Source organism: Rattus norvegicus, chromosome 1, assembly GCF_021556685.1.
Source record: "Rattus norvegicus strain SHRSP/BbbUtx chromosome 1, alternate assembly SHRSP_T2T, whole genome shotgun sequence".
Lineage (NCBI taxonomy): Eukaryota > Metazoa > Chordata > Mammalia > Rodentia > Muridae > Rattus > Rattus norvegicus.
The window spans coordinates 222,866,951-222,889,164 of record NC_141534.1 but is presented as its reverse complement, the minus strand read 5'-3'; the positions used below and the strand labels follow the sequence as shown (position 1 = coordinate 222,889,164).

General features: G+C 36.6%; 1 protein-coding gene across 1 annotated transcript; it reads right to left on the bottom strand.

The window, feature by feature from the left end:
- Nucleotides 1–2,086: 2,086 nt before the first annotated feature.
- Nucleotides 2,087–3,010, bottom strand: Or5b100 (olfactory receptor family 5 subfamily B member 100). Its single transcript, NM_001000758.1, has one exon. The coding sequence runs from the start codon at nt 3,008–3,010 to the stop codon at nt 2,087–2,089; it is 924 nt and encodes a 307-aa protein (NP_001000758.1).
- Between the last annotated feature and the right edge of the window lie 19,204 nt (nt 3,011–22,214).

Here is a 22,214-nt window from a genome sequence, read left to right as displayed (position 1 = left end):
GTGGTGGAAGGAGTGATATAAATTGCCTGTTTAAGGATGAGCACTCTACAGTCAACAAGTGACAAACCTCGTCTATGGAAATTTTGCTATCAGTTCATGTGATTATAGTAGCCAAAAATACCCATTGTCTTTTCTGTGAAAGATGGTAAGCCAAGAAGGCTGATGGGTTAATTAAGGCACAGTTCAAAAATGTGAGAAAGTAGAAGGGAAAGGAGAAATGAAGGACTTGATCCAGTATTTCTGGGATCTAGAAGATAGACAGCTCTCTCACACAAATGAAGACAGTGAGAGGAGGGAAGAAAAAAATGAGAGATAGAGAAAAAGAGACAGACTGATTTTTCTACTCCATTTTGTTTAGCTGAGCCTTCTCAGGATGGATGCTAGGTACCCACGTTGACTAGGACAAGTCATTGCAGAACCCATGGCTTCTAAGAACATTTACTTTCAAAGACATTGTTACTACATCTCAGAAAGACATCATTTGGGCAATTTCTGTTATTGTTTTCCATTGTTTTTTCTTTTCTTCATCCTTTTTGTTTTGACAGTGACTTGTATAGAACATAAATTATTCTCAAACTAACATTAATCCATGTACATCAGCCCCTTGAATGCTGAGGCTTCATGGGTTTACCACCATATTTCACAAGAATACTTCCATTACTAAAACATTATGTTGTATAGTTAAACTAAACCATAAAACTAACACACAAAGGCAAAATGCATTTCACTCTGAAAAACTGGCCTCATAAAAGTCAGTGTGTCCTCACTCATAAGGCAAGTGAACCTCTATGTATAGTCTGTATTATGTTTCTGTTTTACAAATATTTGCACTGAGACAGTTAGAAATATATTGATAAAAGATGAGTTAGTACAAACATATTTAATTGATATTTGATTAAAATAACCAAAAACATTAGTATAACTCAGATATTATGAGTCTGAATATCTCTTTTAATATATCATTTCTGCAAACTTGATTTTCATAAGCTAGGTTCAGCAAAGAAACCACCAAAATGGCTACTAGATGATTGGCAAAGAGTTTTACTGTAGATAAGAGATAACAACCAGAGGCATCCAGAAAAATCCAGAGCAGAAAGAAAAAGAAGCAGACTATATGCAGGACTATTTGCAAGAGAAGCGAGAATAACAAAAGAGAGAAAAGGGACAATAGTAGAGGCAGGCGGACAACTTTCCTTATATAGGGAAGTGATGGGTATGAGGGAAAAGGAAACCCTGTGACCTGCAGCAGCCTGGGAGCTCTTAATAGAGGAGGAATGGAAGAAGTAAGAAGGGCCTGGAGGTGAGAATGAACGTTGAAATGCATAACAAATGTATGTCAGAAGGAACTAAGAAAGTCTAGAGGAGAGAATGGGCTTTGTTGTACAACCACATGTTTAGCTAAGGAAAGTGGCTCTTTTGATAAGCAGAAACACATTTTTTGCTGCCAAATGCTGACCTTAGACTTTTATCTACAATAAATTCTTCTATAGTCCAGCTTTAGCTGAGCCTACTGTTATTTATAGACTTATAAAGTTTGGGAAGTTGGAGACTCCTTTCAACCAGACACTTTTCAAATATGATTTAAAACTAGCAAGGTGACTCAGTTGGTAAAAGTGCTGTCTGCCAAAGCTGAGAACCTGATCCTCCGAACCTATATGGTAAAAAGAAAGAATGAACTGTCTTCCGAAAGCTGTCCTATAACCATTAAAATAATATGGGATCTCTCTCTCTCTCTCTCTCTCTCTCTCTCTCTCTCTCTCTCTCTCTCCACACACACACACACACACAGACACACACACACATATAAACACAGCTAATAAATGGATGCATGAATGAATAGATAGATGATAAATGACAGATATGACAAATAGAGAGATAAGTCATATATAGATAAATGATGATAGATAGATAGATAGATAGATAGATAGATAGATAGATAGATAGATAGATGATTGATAGGTAGATAAAACAACAAGCAGATGAACATGTAGACAGACATACAAATCAAATCTTATTCAGTAAAAAGGATGTGAGAAAAAATGAGTTCAGATATTAGATGTCTCCAGTGTGTAAAATCAATATAATATCATTTTAACCTGAAAATAAACTTTCTGAACGCACTCTTGACTTCCTTGTTCCTCAAACTATAGACCAAAGGGTTCAACAGGGGGATCACCATGGTATAAAACACAGACACAGTTTTGTCAGTGTCCATGGCATGACTCGAACTAGGCTGCAAGTACATGAAAATTACTGTCCCATAGAAAATAAAAACAGCAGTGAAATGAGATATACAGGTGGACATGGCCTTCTGATGTCCTGCAGCTGAACGCATCTTTAGAATTGTGATAAAAATCATTAGGTAGGATATTATGATGATTATAAGAGCAAAAAATATATTGAAGCTGGCTACACAAACAAGAAGCAGCTCATTCACGTGATTATCAGAACAAGAGAGTACCATGACTGCTGGAATATCACAGAAAAAATGATGGACTACATCAGCCCTACAGAAGGAGAGACTAAATGCATCGCCAGTATAGATACATGCATTCAGGAAGCCACAGGCATAACAGCCTGCAATCATCCACACACACATACCTGTAGTCATGGTGCTAGCATAGTGTAGGGGCTTACACACTGCTGCATAGCGATCATAGGCCATTGAAGCTAACAGGTAATTTTCTACAGTAGCAAAGCCTGTAACAAAGAACATCTGAGCAGCACAGTCATTATAGTACATGACTTTATCTCCTACTAGAAAGCCAGCCATGACTTTTGGAGTGACACCTGAAGAGTAACAGAAGTCCACCAGTGATAAATTACCAAGAAAAATATACATGGGACTGTGGAGGTGAGCATCAAGGACAATCAGTAGAATCAATCCCAGGTTTCCGACCAGAGTGATGGTGTAGATGAGAAGAAAGATGATAAAGAGAGGATGCTGTAGACCTGGGTCATTTGTAAGTCCCAGCAGGAAGAACTGTGTCACTTCTGTCCTGTTCTCCATCAAGGTTATCAGAGAATCAATGGGTGATCTGTGTCCAATGTTATAGAAAGATCAGTTGAATTGAACTTCACATTGTCAAGGAACATATAGTTTGTTTTTCTATAGAAAATCATATCTTGAAAGAAATGATTGTGAAATATATACAAGTTGCAAGCTATTGAATCTGTGGGATCTCTATCAATGTTAATTTTACCTAATTTCAACTGTGTAGCTATGTTATCTAAAATGTAAACAGTTTAACAATTCTAGCTAAGTCTGTATTCTACCTCAATATGAAGACTTAACTCATAATCATCAGATCCCTCACCAATGGGATACTTTATTCAAACCAGAGTCCATACGTTGGAGTGTTACTGGTACATGAGATGTCTTTAGCTCACAGATTTATTGTGATGATAAATTCAATCCTGGATGCTATTGTATCTATGTCTCTTCTCATAGTATGTTACATTTCTTAACTACAATTTAAGCTTTTGACAAATATACATCCAATTATATTATTCCTTAGATTTTTCTTCACCTCATATTCTCCAAATATGAATTTATACACCTGAAATGTATAAGCCTGACTCTAACATTGCTTTCAACTTTAACAAATACATGTAAACCTTAGATATACTTATCTCTACAACTAGTAATAAAGACTGTATATGTAAACATGTGTCTTCATGTCTCTGTGCCTATGTCTGGAAGAGGAAGCAAGTAGCAATTTTATTCTTCACTCTTAGAAAACATGAAAATTAAAACATACATAATAATCTAAAATTCATATATCCAGTTTTGAAAGAGAGTCAAGATTCAAAAGTTAAATTCATCTAATTAAAAATCTATGATTTTATCCATATCACTGTCAGCATATACAGATGCATTAATGTTAATTAGCATTACATCATTGAGGAAAGGTTAAAGTACAGTTCAAAACGTATTAATCCATCAGGAACTTTTGACTTGAAAGATGTGTTCTTTCACTTTAAGGATTAGTTGTTTTCTTTTCTTGTTTCTTTCAACCAGTAAGAAGTAAATACATAGTTACTGTTAGATTATAGTGTAATCAACTAGGGCATCATACTTTTTGGAGGTTTTTTTCATTATTATGGAGAAATAAGCATGATGTGTCATAAGAATTCCTACATCTCATATGATAGAATTTTTTACATTTACCTCAGAATTTAAAAGCTTGTTGAAACCATTCAGTGTTCTTCAGAATAACTCACAATGAATATAGTTGCCTTGCTGGCTTTCCATATAAAATTAATAAAAATTTCAAGTAAAGTAGAAGCTTACCAGTTCCATATGAGAGAATAGCCAATCTTGAATAACATACTGACATCACCAGATCAGATATATATATATATGTGTGTGTGTGTGTGTGTGTGTGTGTGTGTGTGTGTGTGTGTGTGTGTGCTGTGAGAGAATCTCTCTCTCAGGCAGTTGTCAAAAGGCTCCTAATTCTCTAATGCAGAGAATGAGGAAGGAGAAAGTATTTTCACAGATTAAATTCTAAACCTCCATTGAGTCTTAGTTGCCTGGAAAAGCCTCTCATTTTCTTTTTAATTTGCTTTAGAAACATGATAACACCACATCTGTCATGTCAATCACAACTGTGATTGTGCCTAATGCAGTTCTCCAAAACTTGTCTTGAAGCAATTACTTAAAACTCAATCAATGTGATTTTATGTTTTCCCTAGATCTTTGTTAAAGGTTCTTAGCAAATCCTTGGGTCAAGAAGGCTGTAGGTCCTAAGAGTGACTGTCAATATCTAATGACCAATGAAGCATAGCATATAGTATGTTCCTCCTACAGTGGCATCACTTGTAGTTACATTACAATTAGAGGCCAATACAGGGATATCTGGGGGGAAAATTCTAGAGACTTGAGACCTCTGGAGAGCAATTCTGTGAGATTAATCTTAAAGGGCAAAAGCAATTAAGATGTCTATGGAGATTCAGGGGACTATTTTTATTCTTTGCAATATTTTATTACATTTTATTTTATTTCCTAACTGATGCATAATTTCTATAGAGAAATAGCTCACTCTCTAATATTGACTCCAGCAAGAAAATAAATATAATATTATGTAAAGCAAAATATTTTGAATTAATAGCAAACAACATTTTACCTATAAAATCCCAGAAACAGATGGAAATTCATTTTGAAATTTTTTGCAACTAATACATAATATTTATGTTTGTCTATTACAGCAAAGAAGCCAAGTGAAAGTTTGTGTTAGAATTCTACAGTTGTTCTAAAAAATTACTGTAAACATGGAGGTTTACATAATACATATTTTGATATGCCATCTGAACTGAAAAATCTCAAGCTTCACATGGTTTAGCTTAATGAGTGATCAAAACTGTGGCTCCTTGTATGCTCTAGAGGACACTTTCTTTCTTCTTTCTTACTACAGTGGCTGCTAGCATTCTATGACTTGTAGTCACATTGTTTCTCAGGTCTTACTGTCAACCACTCTTTCATGTGTGGTTCATTCTTCCTAACTGTACTTTATAAAGATCCATGTATTATCTTTAAAATACATACATATAATCTTAGAAATTTCTCTTTAAATTTTAAAAATAACTATCATGCAACGCTGTAGTTTTTTGTACAGAGATAATATTTTGAATGGATTTAAAAATTAACATGTGGATTTTTTTTCAACCTAATATTGAAACTAGTAGAGTGTATTATGGAAACACTTTATACTGTCTAGGATGTTTTATATAAATCCAAGCTAATACAAAAGTTACTGCTGGAAAGTGATATTCAGGGACTTTCTTAGAAATGAAATCATTATTATTACCCAAGTGATGAACCCAGAATATTACAATAGCGACCTGTCAGACAAGATTACCTTATGGGTATAATGGTGGTATGAAGGTTTTGGGGTTAAGCAATCACTTGATTTTCATTATATTTGAATCCTAATCACAGGATATTGGGGAAGGGGTATGCTTGGTTCTATAACCCAGATTCAAAAAATGACTGGAAAGATCACTCACCTTGAAAGAAACCTATTATTGTTTTGCCAAATTATCATGTTTCCAATTTTTTTAATATTTATGTTTAAACCCATATATGCATTCTGGTACCAAATCTAGTCAGAGATCCTTCTTTTTAAGTAGGCAGAGCTTAATTCAGAGTCTCATACCTACCCAAAACTCTGAGAATAAGAATAATCACATGCCTGTATTTGGTGATTTTGCCACAAAATTTCTGTGTCAAAGACATTGTCTTAATCTGCTGTCTAATCCAGTGGGTGTGAAAGCATGTGTCTAGCCTTTTCTGCAAGCATTTGATATTGTGCAGCTAAAAAATTGGTTACAGAAAAGCCAATACTAGTGGAGTGGGAGTTTCTGAGAAAATATTACACTTTGCTGAATAAACATCCAAAATATTTACACATGTTGTATGGCAGGAATTCTTCCAATGGAAATGGTGTCTTCCTTACCTTCAGTGACTGTCATAGCAAAATGCCTAATGTAAATGCTTGTGCAACCTTTAGGGATGGTATATTATACAAGGTATGGATTGCTGTCTAGCAGAGAAGTATATATAAACCTTTGTCCTGACTCCTAAATGATTTTGTCCAAATAAATTTATGGTTACAATGATCTGTTTCATTAGGTAGATGAAGTATGTGGTAAATCTCAACCAGAGCTCGTGAAGAATATGAACATAAAATGGAGCGGGAGCAGGAAGGGCAGCCATTTTGGAACTTGTGCAAGAGAATGCAAATGGCAGCCAGCATTGAGGAGCTATTAGAATTATCTCTTGAAAGTAAATCTGAGCCCAAATCTGAAGCAAAAACTCAACAGCTGAAACCAAAAGCATAAAAGAAAAATTTAGAGTCGTTATTGAGAAGACTGCCATTCCTTATACCACTGAATTTGCTTCTCTGCATCAAGAACTGCTAAAGCCAAGCATTAGAAATAAACTAGAAGTTCAACTTCAGATGGTCCATGGGATCACAGAGATCTTGAGAATGACCTAGATTCCCTCCTCAAAGACCAAAATGACCAGAGGAGTTAAGGACTATAATGGATCTGACAAAAAAAAAAAGCAATTTCCTATTCAAACAATCATCAAATTCTCAGTGATAATTCACCTCATGACAGTGATTTTTAAAAGTGAGCTTAAAGACTATGAGTTTTTGTGAAAGTGATAGAACGTCATATCAATAGCAGGGGTATTGAGGACAAACTTCCAAATTCTCTGAATAACCTTGGAGTATTTTAATTCCACAATCAATTATGTATGGTGAAAAGGGACATTCAAATATAGAGGAGAAAAATGAGAACTGCAAGAAATCAGATGTGGAGATAATGAGTACAGGAATATGGGGTAAATGACCTAGATCCTGCTAGTCTAGGTCAAATGGTGGTGCAATAATACATGGTCATCAAGGACAGGGACTGCTGCTGAGAGGGCCAGTGACTTAGTTCTGGAAGTGGAGCAGGACAAAGGGAAAGCTGTTTCAAGGGACCTGAAGTTCAAGTGATGAAAAATTCTTAGTGGAGCCTAACTCACTGTGTTTTCATTATTGTTAAAGTTTTTGGATTCAGGATGTAATATAGCCTTTTGATCAATTATTTCATATAAAAGGCATCTTTTGTTTATTAGTTAAAGTGAGGAGGATATTATTTCCCCAGTTTCACAACAGGGTTCACATAGGTAATTTATCAATCCAGATGTGGAGAATTAGAGACTAAAAAATGAGCGTATCTTTTTTTTCTTTGATTTTCCTTATTGGATTTTTTATTTATATTTCAAATATTATCCCCTTTCCCAGTTGCCTGTACATAAGACCCCGATCCCATACCCCTCTTATTCTATAAGAGTGTTCCCCTCCCCACCCACCCATATCCCATCCCTCGACGATCCCCTACACTGGAGAGACCAGCCTTGGCAGGACCAAGGGCTTTACCTTCCATTGGTGCCCAACAAGGCCTTCCTCTGCTACATAGGCAGCTGGAGCCATGGGTCAGTCTATGTATAGTCTTTGGGTAGTGGTTTATTCCCTGGGAGCTCTGGTTGACTGGCATTACTGTTCTTATGGGGTTGAAAGCCCCTTCAGTTCTTTCATTCCTTTCTCAAATTCCTCCAACGGGGGTCCCATTCTCAGTTCAACAGTTTGCTAATAACTTACGACTATGTATTTGACATGCTCTGACTGTGCCTCTCAGGAGACAGTTATATCAGGCTCTTATCAGCATGCACTTCTTAGCTTCATCAATCTTATGTAATTTTGGAGGCAGTATATATATATATATATATATATATATATATATATATATATATATATATATACAGGCTGGATCCCCCAGTGGGGCAGGCATTGAATGGCTGTTCCTTCAGTCTCTGCTCCAAACTTTGCCTCCATATTCCCTTCTTTGAATATTATTGTTGCACTTTTAAGAAGGAGTGAAGCATCCAAACTTTGGTCATCCTTCTTCTTGAACTTGATATGGCCTGAGGATTGTATCTTGGGTAATTCGAACTGTGGGGATAATACCCACTTATCAATGACTGCACACCTTGTGAGGTTTTCTTTTGTGTGTGTGTGTGTAATTGGGTTACCTCACTCTGGATGATATTTGGGACTTCCAACCCTTTGCCTATGAATTTAATGAAGTCATTGGTTTTGACAGCTGACTAGTACTAGGATGTGTAGATGTACCACATTTTCTGCATCCTCTGTTGAAGAATGTCTGGATTCTTTCCAGCTTCTTGATATTATAAATAAGGCTGCTATGAATATAGTGGTGCATGTGATTCTGTTGTATGTTGGAGCGTCTTTTGGGTACAAGAAAGGTATAGCTAGGTCTTCAGGTAGTGCAATGTCCAATTTTCTGAGGAACCTCCAGACTGATTTCCAGACTGGTTGTACCAGTTTGCAATCCCACCAACAATGGAAGAGTGTTCCTTTTTCTCTACATCCTCACCAGTATCTGATGTCACTGGAGTTTTGATCTTAGCCATTCTGACTGGTATGAGTTGGAATTTCAGAGTTATTTGGATTTGAATTTCCCTGATGACTAAGGATGTTGAGCAGTTCCTTAGGTACTTCTGAGCCATTTGATATTCCTCAGCTGAGAATTCTTTGAAGCTCTGTACCCCATTTTTTAATAGGGTTATTTGGCTCTCTGGAGTCTTTTTGATTTATTTGTATACTTTGGATATTAGCCCTTTTCAGATGTAGGATTGGTAAAGATCTTTTCTCAAACTGTTCGTTGCTGTTTTGTCCTAATTACAATGTCCTTTGCCACTTACAGAATATTTTCAGTTTTATGAGGTCCCACTGTAGATTCTTTTTTTTTTTTGCTTTTCTCTCATTTTACAATGCTTTGCCATTTTTTTTATTAACTTGAGTATTTCTTATTTACATTTCGATTGTTATTTCCCTTCCCTGTTTCCGGGCAAACATCCCCCTAACCCCTCCCTCTCCCCCTCCATATGGGTGTTCCCCTCCCCATCCTCCCCCCATTACCACCCTCCCCCCAACAATTACATTCACTTGGGGTTCAGTCTTGGCAGGACCCAGGGCTTCCCCTTCCACTGGTGCTCTTACTAGGCCATTCATTGCTACCTATGAGGATGGAGACCAGGGTCAGTCCATGTATAGTCTTTGGCTTAGTCCCTGGAAGCTCTGGTTGGTTGGCATTGTTGTTCATATGGGGTCTCGAACCCCTTCAAGCTCTTTCAGTCCTTTCTCTGATTCCTTCAACGGGTGTCCCGTTCTCAGTTCAGTGGTTTGCTGCTGGCATTCGCCTATGTATTTGCTGTATTCTTGCTGTGTCTCTCACAGTTCCTGTTGGCCTGCACTTCTTTGCTTCATCCATCTTGTCTAATTGGGTGGCTGTGTATGTATGGGCCACATGTGGACAGGTCCTGAATGGGTGTTCCTTCTGCCTCTGTTTTAATCTTTGCCTCCCTATTCCCTGCCAAGGGTATTCTTGTTCCCCTTCTAAAGAAGGAGTGAAGCATTCGCATTTTGATCATCCGTCTTGCATTTCATGTGTTCTGTGCATCTAGGGCAATTCAAGCATTTGGGCTAATAGCCACTTATCAATGAGTGCATACCATTCCATCTTCTGAGATCTTCTTAAATTTCATTCTTCAGAGACTTGAAGTTCTTGTAATACAGTTCTTTAATTTGCTTGGTTAGAGTAAGACCAAGGTTTTTTTATGTCATTTGTGAATATTATGAAAGATATAATTTCCCTAATTTCTTTCTCAGCCTGTTTATCCTTTGAGTAGAGGAAGGCTATGGATTTGTTTGAGTTAATATTATACTAAGCCACTTTTCTGAAGTTGTTTATCAGGTTAGTAGTTCTCTGGTGGAACTTTTGGTGTCACTTATATATACTATCATATCATTCGCAAATAGTGATATTTTGATTTTTCCTTTCTAGTTTGTATCCCTTTGACCTCCTTTTGTTGTCCATTACTATACTGAATAATTAGGAAGAGAAAGGGCAGTCTTATCTAGTCCCTGATCTAGTGGGATTGCTTCAAGTTTCTTTGCATTTAGTTTAAAGTTGGCTACAGGTTTGCTGTATATTACTTTTACTATATTTAGGTATGGGCCTTGAATTTCTGATCTTTCAAATAGTTTAATCATGAATAGGTGTTGAATGTTGTGAAATTTCTGAGCATCTAATGAAATGATCATGTGTATTTTTTCTTTGAGTTTCTTTATGTAGTGGATTATGTCGATGGATTTCTATATATTGAGTCATCCCTGCAACCCTGGGATGGAGCCAACTTGATCATTATGTATGATCATTTTGATGTGTTCTTGGATTCAGTTTATGAGAATTTTATTGAATATGTTTGCATTGGTATTGATAAGGAAAATTGGTCTGAAGTTCTCTACCTTTGTTGGGTCTTCGTGCGGTTTCAGTAAAAACATAAAACTGAGGCATCATAGAATGACTTGGGTAGTGTTCCTTCTGTTTCTATTTTGTGGAATAGGTTGGACAGTGTTGGCATGAGGTCTTCTATGAATGTCTGATAGAATTTTGAACAAAAAACAACTGGTCCTGAGCATTTTTTGGTTTGGGGGTTAATCTATCTTTTTTATTTTCTCATAGAACCACTTTTTGGTTTTACTAATTCTTTTTATAGTCCTTTTTTAATAATTGTTTCTCTTTCTTTAGAAGTTATGGGAGTGTTTCAATGGTTTATCTAATCCTCATTTAGCTGTGGTACCTGATGTTTGTCTGGAAAATTGTCCATCACATCTAGATTTTCCAGTTTTACTGAGTATAGGATTTGTGGTAGGATCTGATGATTTTTTTAAATTTCCACAGATTCTGATGTTATGTCTCCCTTTTCATTTCTGATTTTGTTAATTTGTACACACTCTCTGTGTCCTCTCATTAGTCTGGCTAAGGGTTTATCTATCTTGTTGATTTTCTCAAAGAACCAACTTTCAGTTCTGTTGATTCTTTGTATAGTCCTTTTTGTTTCTACTTGGTTGATTTCAGTTCTGAGTTTGATTATTTTCTGCCTTCTACTCCTCCTGGCAAATATACCTCCTGGGTGTATTTGCTTCTTTTTGTTCTAGAGCTTTTAGGTGTGCTGTCAAGCTGCTGATATATGCTCTCTCCTGTTTCTTTCTGCAGCCACTCAGAGCTATGTGTTTTCCTCTTAGCCCAGCTTTCATTGTGTCCCATAAGTTTTGGTATGTTGTACCTTCATTTTCATTAAATTCTAATAAGTCTTTAGTTTCTTTCTTTATTTCTTCCTTGACCAGGTTATCATTGCGTAAAGCATTGTTCAACTTCCATGTATATGTGGGTGTTTTTTCCTTATTATTATTGAAGACCAGCTTTAGCCTGTGGTGGTCTGATAGGACACATGGGATTATTTCTTTCTTTCTGTATCTGTTGAGGCCTGTTTTATGGCTGATTATATGGTCCATTTTGGAGAAAGTACCATGAGGTGGTAAGAAGAAGGTATATCCCCTTTTTAGGATAGAATGTTCTATAAATACCTGTTAAGTCCATTTGGTTCATGACTTCTCTTAGTCTGTCTATGTCTCTAATTTCTGTTTCCATGATCTCTCCATTTATGAAAGTGGGGTGTTGAAATCTCCTATTATTATTGAGTGAGGTATAATGTATGATTTGTGCTTTAGTAAGGTTCCTTTTATGTGTGTAGATGCCCTTGCATTGGGAGCATAGATATTTAGGATTCAGAGTTCATCTTGGTGGATTTTTCCTTTGATGAATATGAAGTGTCCTTCCTTATCTTTTTTGACAACTTTTGGTTGAAATATTAGAATGGCTACTCCAGCTTGTTTCTTTGGACCATTTGCTTAGAAAGTTGTTTTCCAGTCTTTTTCTCTGAGGTAGTGTCTGTCTTTGTCTCTGAGGTGTGTTTCCTGATCACAAAAAAAATGCTGGATCCTCTTTACGTATCCAATCTGTTAGTCTATATCTTTTTATTGGGGAATTAAATTCATTGATGTTAAGGAATAGTGATTGTTGCTTCTTGTTATTTTTGCTGTAAGAGATGGAATTATGTTTTTGTGTCTAGCTTTTCCTAGGGTGTTGTTTCCCTCCTTGTGTTGGAGTTTTCCATCTATTGTCCTTTGCAGGACTGGATACGTAGAAAGGTATTGTGTAAATTTGGTTTTCTCATGCAATATCTTGGTTTTTCAATATATGTTAATTGCGAGTTTTGTTAGATTTAGTAGCCTGGGCTGGCATTTGTGATTTCTTAGTGTCTGTATGACATCTGCCCAGGATCTTCTGGCGTTCATAGTCTCGAGCAAGAAGTCTGGTGTAATTCTGATAGGTCTACTTTATGCGTTACTTGACCTTTTTCCCTTACTACTTTTAATATTTTTTTCTTCATTTTGTTCATTTGTTGTTATTGACTATTACGTGACAGGAGGAATTTCTTTTCTGGTCCAATCTATTTTGAGTTCTGTAGGCTTCTTATATGCTTATGGGCATCTCTTTCTTTAGGTTAGGGAAGTTATCTTCTATAATTTTTTAAAGATATTTGCTGGCCCTTTAATTTGGGAGTCTTCACTATCTTCTACACCTATTATCCTTGGGTTTGACATTCTCATTGTGTCCTGGATTTCCTGCACATTTTATGATATAAGGTTTTTGTGTTGTACATTATCACGGACTATTGTATCAATGTTTTCTATGGAATCTTCTGCCCCTGAGATTCTCTCTTTAATTTACTGTATTCTGTTGGTGATGCTTGCATCTATGACTCCAGATATCTTTCCCAGGTTTTTTTTATCTCCATGGTTGTCTCCCTTTGTGTTTTCTTTATTGACTCTATTTCCATTTATAAATCCTGAATTGTTTCGTTCAATTCCTTCACCTGTTTGGTTGTGTAATTCTTTATGGAATCTTTTGTTTCTTCTTTAAGGGTTTCCACTTGTTTACCTGTGTTCTCCTGTGTTTCTTTAAGGGAGTTATTTATGTTCTTCTTTCTGTCCTCTATCATATGCGTGAGATTTTAGATTTGAACATTGCTTCATAGATGTGTTGGGGTATCCAGGGCTTGTTGTGGTGGAAGAACTGGGTTCTGATGTGGTCAAATAGCACTGATCTGTTACTTATGTTCTTGTGTTTGCCTCTTGCCATCTCGTTATCTCTAGTGCTTACTGCCCTTATTGATTCTGACTGGAGACTGTTTGTGGGAGACTCTGTCATAGCTCCTGGGAGTTCAGCTGTCTCTGTGGTCCTGTGATTCTGGGATGCTGTGACCCTGAGACCCTGGGTGGGGCAGAGCTCCTAGGATTCAAGGTTCCTCTGGGTGTTGTAGGAGTGGGAGGGGAGCCAAATACCTGTAAAGGCTTTGTGCACATGTCCGTGTCAGAAGAAACCCATACCTCTGGCTGGGCAGAGGTTCCTGCTTTCCTGGTTCCTGAGGGGGGTATGGGAATCCCAGTTAAGCTAAAGCTAATATCCAAAATATATAAAGAACTCAAGAAGCTATCCACCCTAACACCAAACAAAACAATCAAAGATGGGGTATAGAACTAAACAGAGAATTTACAACAGAAAAATCTCGAATGACCAAAACATCCTTTTTTAAAAAAAAATAAAATTAAAATGACCCTGAGACTCCACCTGAAATCAATCAGAATTGTTAGATCAAAAACTCAGGTGACAGTATGTGTTGGAAAGGATGTGGAGTAAGAGAACCCAGATATCCTACCACAGCAAGCCATGGATACCCCAACACACCAGAAAGGCAAGATTCTAATTTAAAATCACATCTCATGATGGTGACATAGGACTTTAAGGAGGACATAAGTAACTCACTTTAAGAGATACAGGAGAACACAGATAAGCAGGTAGAAAACCTTAAGAGGAAACACAAAAATCCCTTAAAGAATTAAAGGAAAACACAATCGAATGGGTGAAGAAAATGAACAAAACCATCCAGAATGAAAAAAAAGAGGAAATAGAAACAATAAAGAAGTCAAAAAGGGAGAAAACTCTGTAGAAAAAATAGGAAAGAGATCAGGAGTCTTAGACACATGCATCACCAACAGAATAGAAGAGATAAAAGAAAGAATCTCAGGTGCAGAAGGTGCCATAGAAAACATGGACACAAGAGTTAAAGAAAATGCAACATTCAAAGAGTGCCTAACCCAAAATATCCAGAAAACCCAAGAAAAATGAGAAGATCTAACCTAAAGATAATATGTATAGAAGAGAGCAAAGATTCCCAAATTAAATGGCCAGTAAATATCTTCAACAAAATTATAGAAGAAAACTCCCCTAACCTAAAGAAAGAGATGTCCATAAACATAAAAGAAGACTACAGAACTCCAAATAGATTGGAGCGGAAAAGAAATTCCTCCTGTCACATAATAGTCAAAACGCCAAATGCACAAAACAAAGAAAGAATATTAAAAGCAGTAAGGGAAAAGGGTCAAGTAACATATACATGCAGATCTATCACAATTACACCAGACTTCTCACCAGAGACTATGAAAGCCAGAAGATCCTGGACAGATATCATACAGACATTAAGAGAAGCCAAATGAGGCAAGACATCTATATCCAACAAAATTCTCAATTAGTATAGATAGAGAAACCAGTATATTCCATGACAAAACATATTTACACAATATCTTTCCAGAAATACAGCTCTACAAAGGATAATAAATAGAAAACTCCAAAACAATGAGAGAAACTGCACCCTAGAAAAAGCAAAAAAGTAATCTTTCAACTATTTCATAAGAAGAGAGACACACAAATATAATTCCACCTCTAACAACAAAAATAACAAGAAGCAACAATCACTATTCTTTAGTATCTCTTTTCATAAATGGACTCAATTGCCCAGTAAAAAGACATAGACTAACTGACTAGATGCATAAACAGGACCTAATATTTTGCCACAAACAGAAAGTGCACCCCTGTGATAAAGACAGAGACTACCACAGAATAAAATGCTGGAAAAAAGTTTCCAAGCAAATGTTCCCAAGAAACCATCTAGAATACCCATCATAATATTGAATAAAATCAACGTTCAACCAGAAGTTAAAAGAGATAGAAAAGAAACTTCATCAACCAAGATGAACTCTTAAATCTGAAATCTATGTTTTGAGTGCAAGAGCACCTATATTCATTAAAAAAAAAACCTAAAAGCACACATTGAACCTCACACAATAATAGTGGGAGACTTCAACACCCCACTCTCAGCAATGGACAGATTATGGAAACAGAAAATAAAAGGAGATACAATGACACTAAAAGAAATTAAAAACCAAATGTATTTGACATATATCCATAGAGCATGTCATTCTAAAACAAAAGAATATATCTTCTCAGCACCTCAAGGTACTTTGTCCAAAACTGACCATATAATTGGACACAAAACAGGCCTCAACAAATACAAGAATATGGAAATAATCCCATGCATCCTATTATATCACAACAAAATAAGGTTGCCCTTAAATAACAACAAAATCAACAGAAATCCCACATACACATGGAAGCTTAACAATGCTCTCTACTCAATGAAAACTTGGTCAAGGAAGAAATAAAGAAAAAAAATTAAAGACACTTTAGAATTTAATGAAAATAAATGCACAACATATCCGGACTTATGTGAAACAATTAAAGCAGTGCAAAGAGGAAAAGACATAGCTCTAAGTGCCTCTAAAAAGTAACCAAAGAAAGGATACACTAGCAGGTTGACAGAATACCTGAAAGCTGTAGAACAAAAAGAAGCAAATACACCCAAGAGAGTAGAGAGCAGGAAATAATCAAATTTACAGCTGAAATCAACCAAGTAGGAAGAAAAAAACTATACAAAGAATCAACAAAACCAGGAACTGGTTCTTTGACAAAATCAGCAAGATAGAGTAACCTTTAGCCAGACTAACCAAAGGACACAGAGACAATATCCCAATTTTATAAATCAGAAATGAAAGGGGGATGTAACAAGAGAAATTGAGGAAATTCAAAAAATCATCAGATCCCACTATAAAAGCCTACATCCAACAAAACAGAAAAATCTGGGTAAAATGAACAATTTTCTAGATAGATAGCTGGTACCAAAGTTAAATCAGAATTAGACAAAACATCCTCATAGTCCCAAAACCCTTATGGAAATAGAAGAAGTCATTACATGTCTGCCAACCAATAAATAGACCCAGGACCAGATGTATTTAGTGCAGAATTCTATCAGACCTTCAAAGAAGACTGAATACCTAAACTCTTCAATCTATTCCACAAAATAGAAACAGGAGGAACACTATCCAATTCAATCTATGAAACCACAGTTGTGCTGATACCAAAACCACACAAAGACCCAATAAAAAAGGAAACTTCAGACAAATTAACCTTATGAATATCAATGCAAAAATACTCAATAAAATTCTCACAAACCAAATCCAAGAACATATCAAAACCATCATCCATCATGGTCAAGTACGCTTCATCCCAGAGATGCACAGATAGTTCAATATAGAGAAATACATCAATGTAATCCACCACATAAACTCAAGGAAAAAAGCACCTGATCATTTCATTATATGCTGGAAAAATATTTGACAAAATTCAACACCCTTTCATGGTAAAAGTCTTGGAAAGAGCAGGAATTCAAGGCCCAGAACTAAACATAGTAAAGACAATATACAGCAAAACAGTAGCCAACATCAAACTAAATGGAGAGAAACTTGAAGCAATTCCACTAAAATCAGGGTCTAGACAAGGCTGTCCACTCTCTTCCTATCAATTCAATATAGTACTTGAAGTTCTAGCTAGAGCAATTAGATTACAAAAGGAGGTCAAAGGGATACAAATTGGAAAAGAAAAAGTTGTATTAGAGATGATGTTATAGAATACTTAAGTGTCCCCAAAAATTTCGCCAGAAAACTAGTACAGCTGATACAAAACTTCAGCAAAATAGCTGAATATAAAACTAACTCAAACAAATCAAGAGCCTTTCTCTACTCAAGCGATAAACAGACTGAGAAGAGAAATGATGCCCGTCACAATAATTTAAAGCATTACAAAATATCTTATAAGATCTGTACAACAAGAACCTCAAGTCTCTGAAGAAAGACCCCACTACACCACTCCTGGGCATATACCCAAAAGATGATACCAAATTTAATAAGGATACATGATCCACTATGTTCATAGATGACTTATTTATAATGGTTAGAAACTGGAAAAAAAAAAAAACAGATGTCCCTCAACAAAAGAATGGATCCAGAAAATATGCTACATTTATACAACAGAATACAGTAGTATTAGAAACAATGATGTTATTAAATTCACAGGCAAATATATATATCTAGAAAATATCATCCTGAATGAGGTAACTCAGTCATAAAAGAACAAACTTGACATCAAAAAAGACCTCTGAAGATGGAAAGGTCTCCAATGAAATTGCAGGATTAATATAGGAAAAATGGCCATCATGCGGAATACAGTCTACAGATTCAATGCAATACCCATCAAATTCCAACTCAATTCTGCATAGAGTGAGAAAGAGAAATTCTCAAATTCATTTGGAATAACAAAAACTACTCCCAACAATAAAAGAACATATTTGGAAATCAAAATACCTGACCTCAAGATGTACTGCAACGTAACAGTGATAAAAACTTCATGGTATTGATACAGAAGTAGATAGGTACAACAGTGGAAATAAATGGAAGACCAAAAAATGAACCCACACACCTACGGTCACTTGATCTTTGACAAAGAAGCAAAAACTATCCAGTGGAACAAAAGATAGCATTTTCAACAAATGGTGCTGGTTCAACTGGTGGTCAGCATGTAGAAGAATACAAATTGAACCACTCTTATCTACCTGTACAAAGCTCAAGTCCAGGTGAATCAAGGACCTATACATAAAACCAGTATACTGAATCTAATAAAAGAGAAACTGGGGGAAAACCTCAAACACATGAGATAAGAGGTATAATTCCTGAACAGAACACCAATTTCTTCTGTGATGAAGAATCAAGAAATGTGATATCTAAAATTGAAAAACTTCTTTCTGTAAGGCAAAGAACAATGTTAATAGAACAAAATGGCCAACAACATTTTGGGAAAAGATCTTGACCAATCCTACATCTAATACATGGCTAATATCCAATATATACAAAGAACTCAAGAAGTTAAGACTCCAGACAATGGAGAAATTAGCAAATTCATTTGGAATAACAAAAAATGCAAATCTAAAACTATCCTCAACAATAAAAGAACCTCTGGGGAGATCAGCATCCCTGACCTCAATCTGTATTACAGAAAAATAGTGATAAAAACTATATGGTTCAACTTGACATCAGCATGTACAAGAATGCAAATTTATTCAGTCTTCTCACCCTATATAAAGCTTAAATCCAAGTGGATCAAGGACCGCCACATCAAACCAAAAACACTCTAACTACTAGAAGAAAAATTGGGGGACAGCCTCAAATACATGGGCACTGGAATAAATTTCCTGAACAAAACACCAATGGCTTATGCTCTAAGATCAAGAATTGACAAATGGGACCTCATAAAACTGCAAAGCTTCTATAAGGCAAAGAACACTGTCATTAGGACAAAATGGTAACTAATAGATTGGGGAAAGTTCTTTACCAATCCTACATCTGATAGAGGGTTAGTGTCCAAAATATACAAAGATCTCAAGAAGTTAGAATCCAGAGAGCCAAATAACCCTATTAAAATGGGATACAGACCTAAGCAAAGAATTCTCAGCTGAGGAATATCAAATGGCTGAGAAGTACCTAAAGAAATGTTCCTTAGTGATCAAGGAAATGCAAACTAAAACAACCCTGAGATTATTAACCCAGTCAAAATGGTTAAGATAAAAAATCAGGTGACAGCAGAGGCTGGTGAGTATGTGAAGAAAGAGGAACACTCCACCATTATTGGTGGGATTGCAAGCTGATACAACCACTCTGGAAATCAGTCTGGAGTTTCCTGAGAAAATCAGACATGATACTACCTGAGGACACAACTATACCAGTCCTGGGCATATACTCAAAAGATGCTCTAACATATAACAAGGATACATGCTCCACTATGTTCATAGAAGCCTTATTTATCATAGCCAGAGGCTTGAAAGGACCCAGATTCCCTTCAACAGAGGAATGGATGCAAAAAATGTGGTACATCTATACAATGAGGTACTACACAAAGCAACCAGAGATTCCAGGGACTAAGGCACTACCTAAAGACTATACATGGACTGACCCTGGACTCTGACCTCATAGGTAGCAATGAATATCCTAGTAAGAGCACCAGTGGAAGGGGAAGACCTGGGTCCTGCTAAGACTGAACCCCCAGTGAACTAGATTGTTGGGGGGAGGGTGGCAATGGGGGGAAGATGGGGAGGGGAACACCCATAAAGAAAGGGAGGGGGAGGGATTAGGGGGATGTTTGCCCGGAAACCGGGAAAGGGAATAACACTCGAAATGTATATAAGAAATACTCAAGTTAATAAAAAAAAAAAAACCCAATGATTCCATGAAATTCATAGGCAAATGGAAATATCATCCTGAATGAAGTAACCCAATTACAAAAACGTTATGCAATCACTGATAAGTGGGTATTAGCCCAAATTCTCAAATTACAAAAGATACAATCCCCAGACCATATGAAGCTCAAGAAGAAGGACAATCAAAGTCCTTCTTAAAGAGGGAAAGAAAAATATTCATAGAAGGATATATGGAGACAAAGTTTGGAGCAGAGTCTGAAGTAATGGCCATAAAGAGCCTGCCCCACCTCGGGATCCAGCCCATTAATATACAGCAGCCAAAACTGGACAATATTGATGAAGCCAAGAAGTGCATGCTGACAGGAGCCTAATATAGCTCTCTCTTGGGAGGCTAAGCCAGAGCATGACAAATACAGAGGTAAACGCTAGCAGCAAACCATTGAACTAAGAACAAGTTCCCTGTTAGAGGAGTTAAAGAAAGGACTGAAGGAGCTGAAGGCATTTGCAGCCCATACTAACAATACCAACAAAACAGAGTTCCCAGGGACTAAATCACTACCAAAAGAGTCCACATGGACAGACCCATGACTGCAACTGCATATGTAGCAGAGGATGGCCTTGTTGGGCACCAATGGGAGGAGAAGGCCTTGGTCCTGCCAAGGCTGGAGTCCCTAGTGTAGGAGTATGTCACGGGAGAGACGTCAAGGGAGTGTGGTTGAGGTAGGGGAACACCCCTATAGAAGAAGGAGAGAGGGAGGGGATGGGCTTATGTCTGAGAAATTGGTAAAGGAAATAACATTTAAAATGAAAATTAAAAAAATACTATTCGTCTTGGCAACAAAACAGAGAGAAGAAAAGCACACAAACATAATCTCACATCCAAATATGAATGTAACATATTCATATTCCTATAACATATTCACTATTCCTTAGTATCTCTCAGCATCAATGGTCTCAACTCCCCCAATAAAAAGACACAGATTAACAAACTGGATACGCAATGAGGACCCTGCATTCTGAAACCTACAGTAAGCACACCTCAAGGACAAATACAGACACTATTTCAGAGTGAGAGGCTAGAAAACAACTTTCCGAGAAAGTGGTCTGAAGAAGCAAGCTGGAATAGCCATTCCAATATCAAATAAAATCAATTTTCAACTAAAAGTCATCAAAAAAGATAAGGAAGGACACTTCATACTCATCAAAGGAAAAAATCCACGAAGATGAACTCTCAATCCTAAATATCTATGCTTGAAATTCAAGGGCATCTACATACATAAAAGAAACATTACTAAACCTCAAAGCACACATGGCACCTCACACAAAAATAGTAGGAGATTTCAACACCCCACTCTCATCAATGGACAGATCATGGAAACAGAAATTAAATAGAGACATACACCGACTAAGAGAAGTCATAAACCAAATGGACTTAACAGATATTTATAGAACATTCTATCCTAAAACAAAAGGATATTCCTTCTTCTCACCACCTCATGGTACTTTCTCCAAAATTGACCATATAATTGGTCATAAAACAGGTCTCAACAGATACAGATAAATAGAAATAATCGTATCACTACTATCAGACCTCCACGGGCTAAAGCTGGTCTTCAGTAACAGCAAGGGAAGAATGCCCACATATACATGGAAGTTTAACAATGATAACCTAGTCAAGGAAGATATAAAGAAAGAAATTAAACACTTCTTAGAATTCAATGAAAATGAAGATACAACATACCCAAAATTATGGGACACAATGAAAGAGGAAAACTGATAGCTCTGAGTGCCTGCAAAAAGAAACAGGAGAGAGCATATATCAGCATCTTGACAGCACACCTAAAAGCTCTAGAACAAAAAGAAGCAAATACACCCAGGAGGAGTAGAAGGCAGGAAATAATCAAACTCAGAGCTGAAATCCAGCAAGTAGATACAAAAAGGACCATATAAAGAATCAACAGAACCAAAAGTTGGTTATTTGAGAAAATCAACAAGATAGATAAACCCTTAGCCAGACTAAGGAGAGGACACAGAGAGTGTGTCCAAATTAACAAAATCAGAAATGAAAAGGGAGACATAACTACAGATTCAGAGGAAATTCAAAAAATCATCAGATCCTACTACAAAAGTCTATATTCAACAAAACTTGAAAATTTATAGGAAATGTGTCGCGCCCACCTCGACCGGCAAGGAAGACGCAACACCGTTGGATCCTTCTCAATCCTAACTCTTTCCATACTTCTGGGCA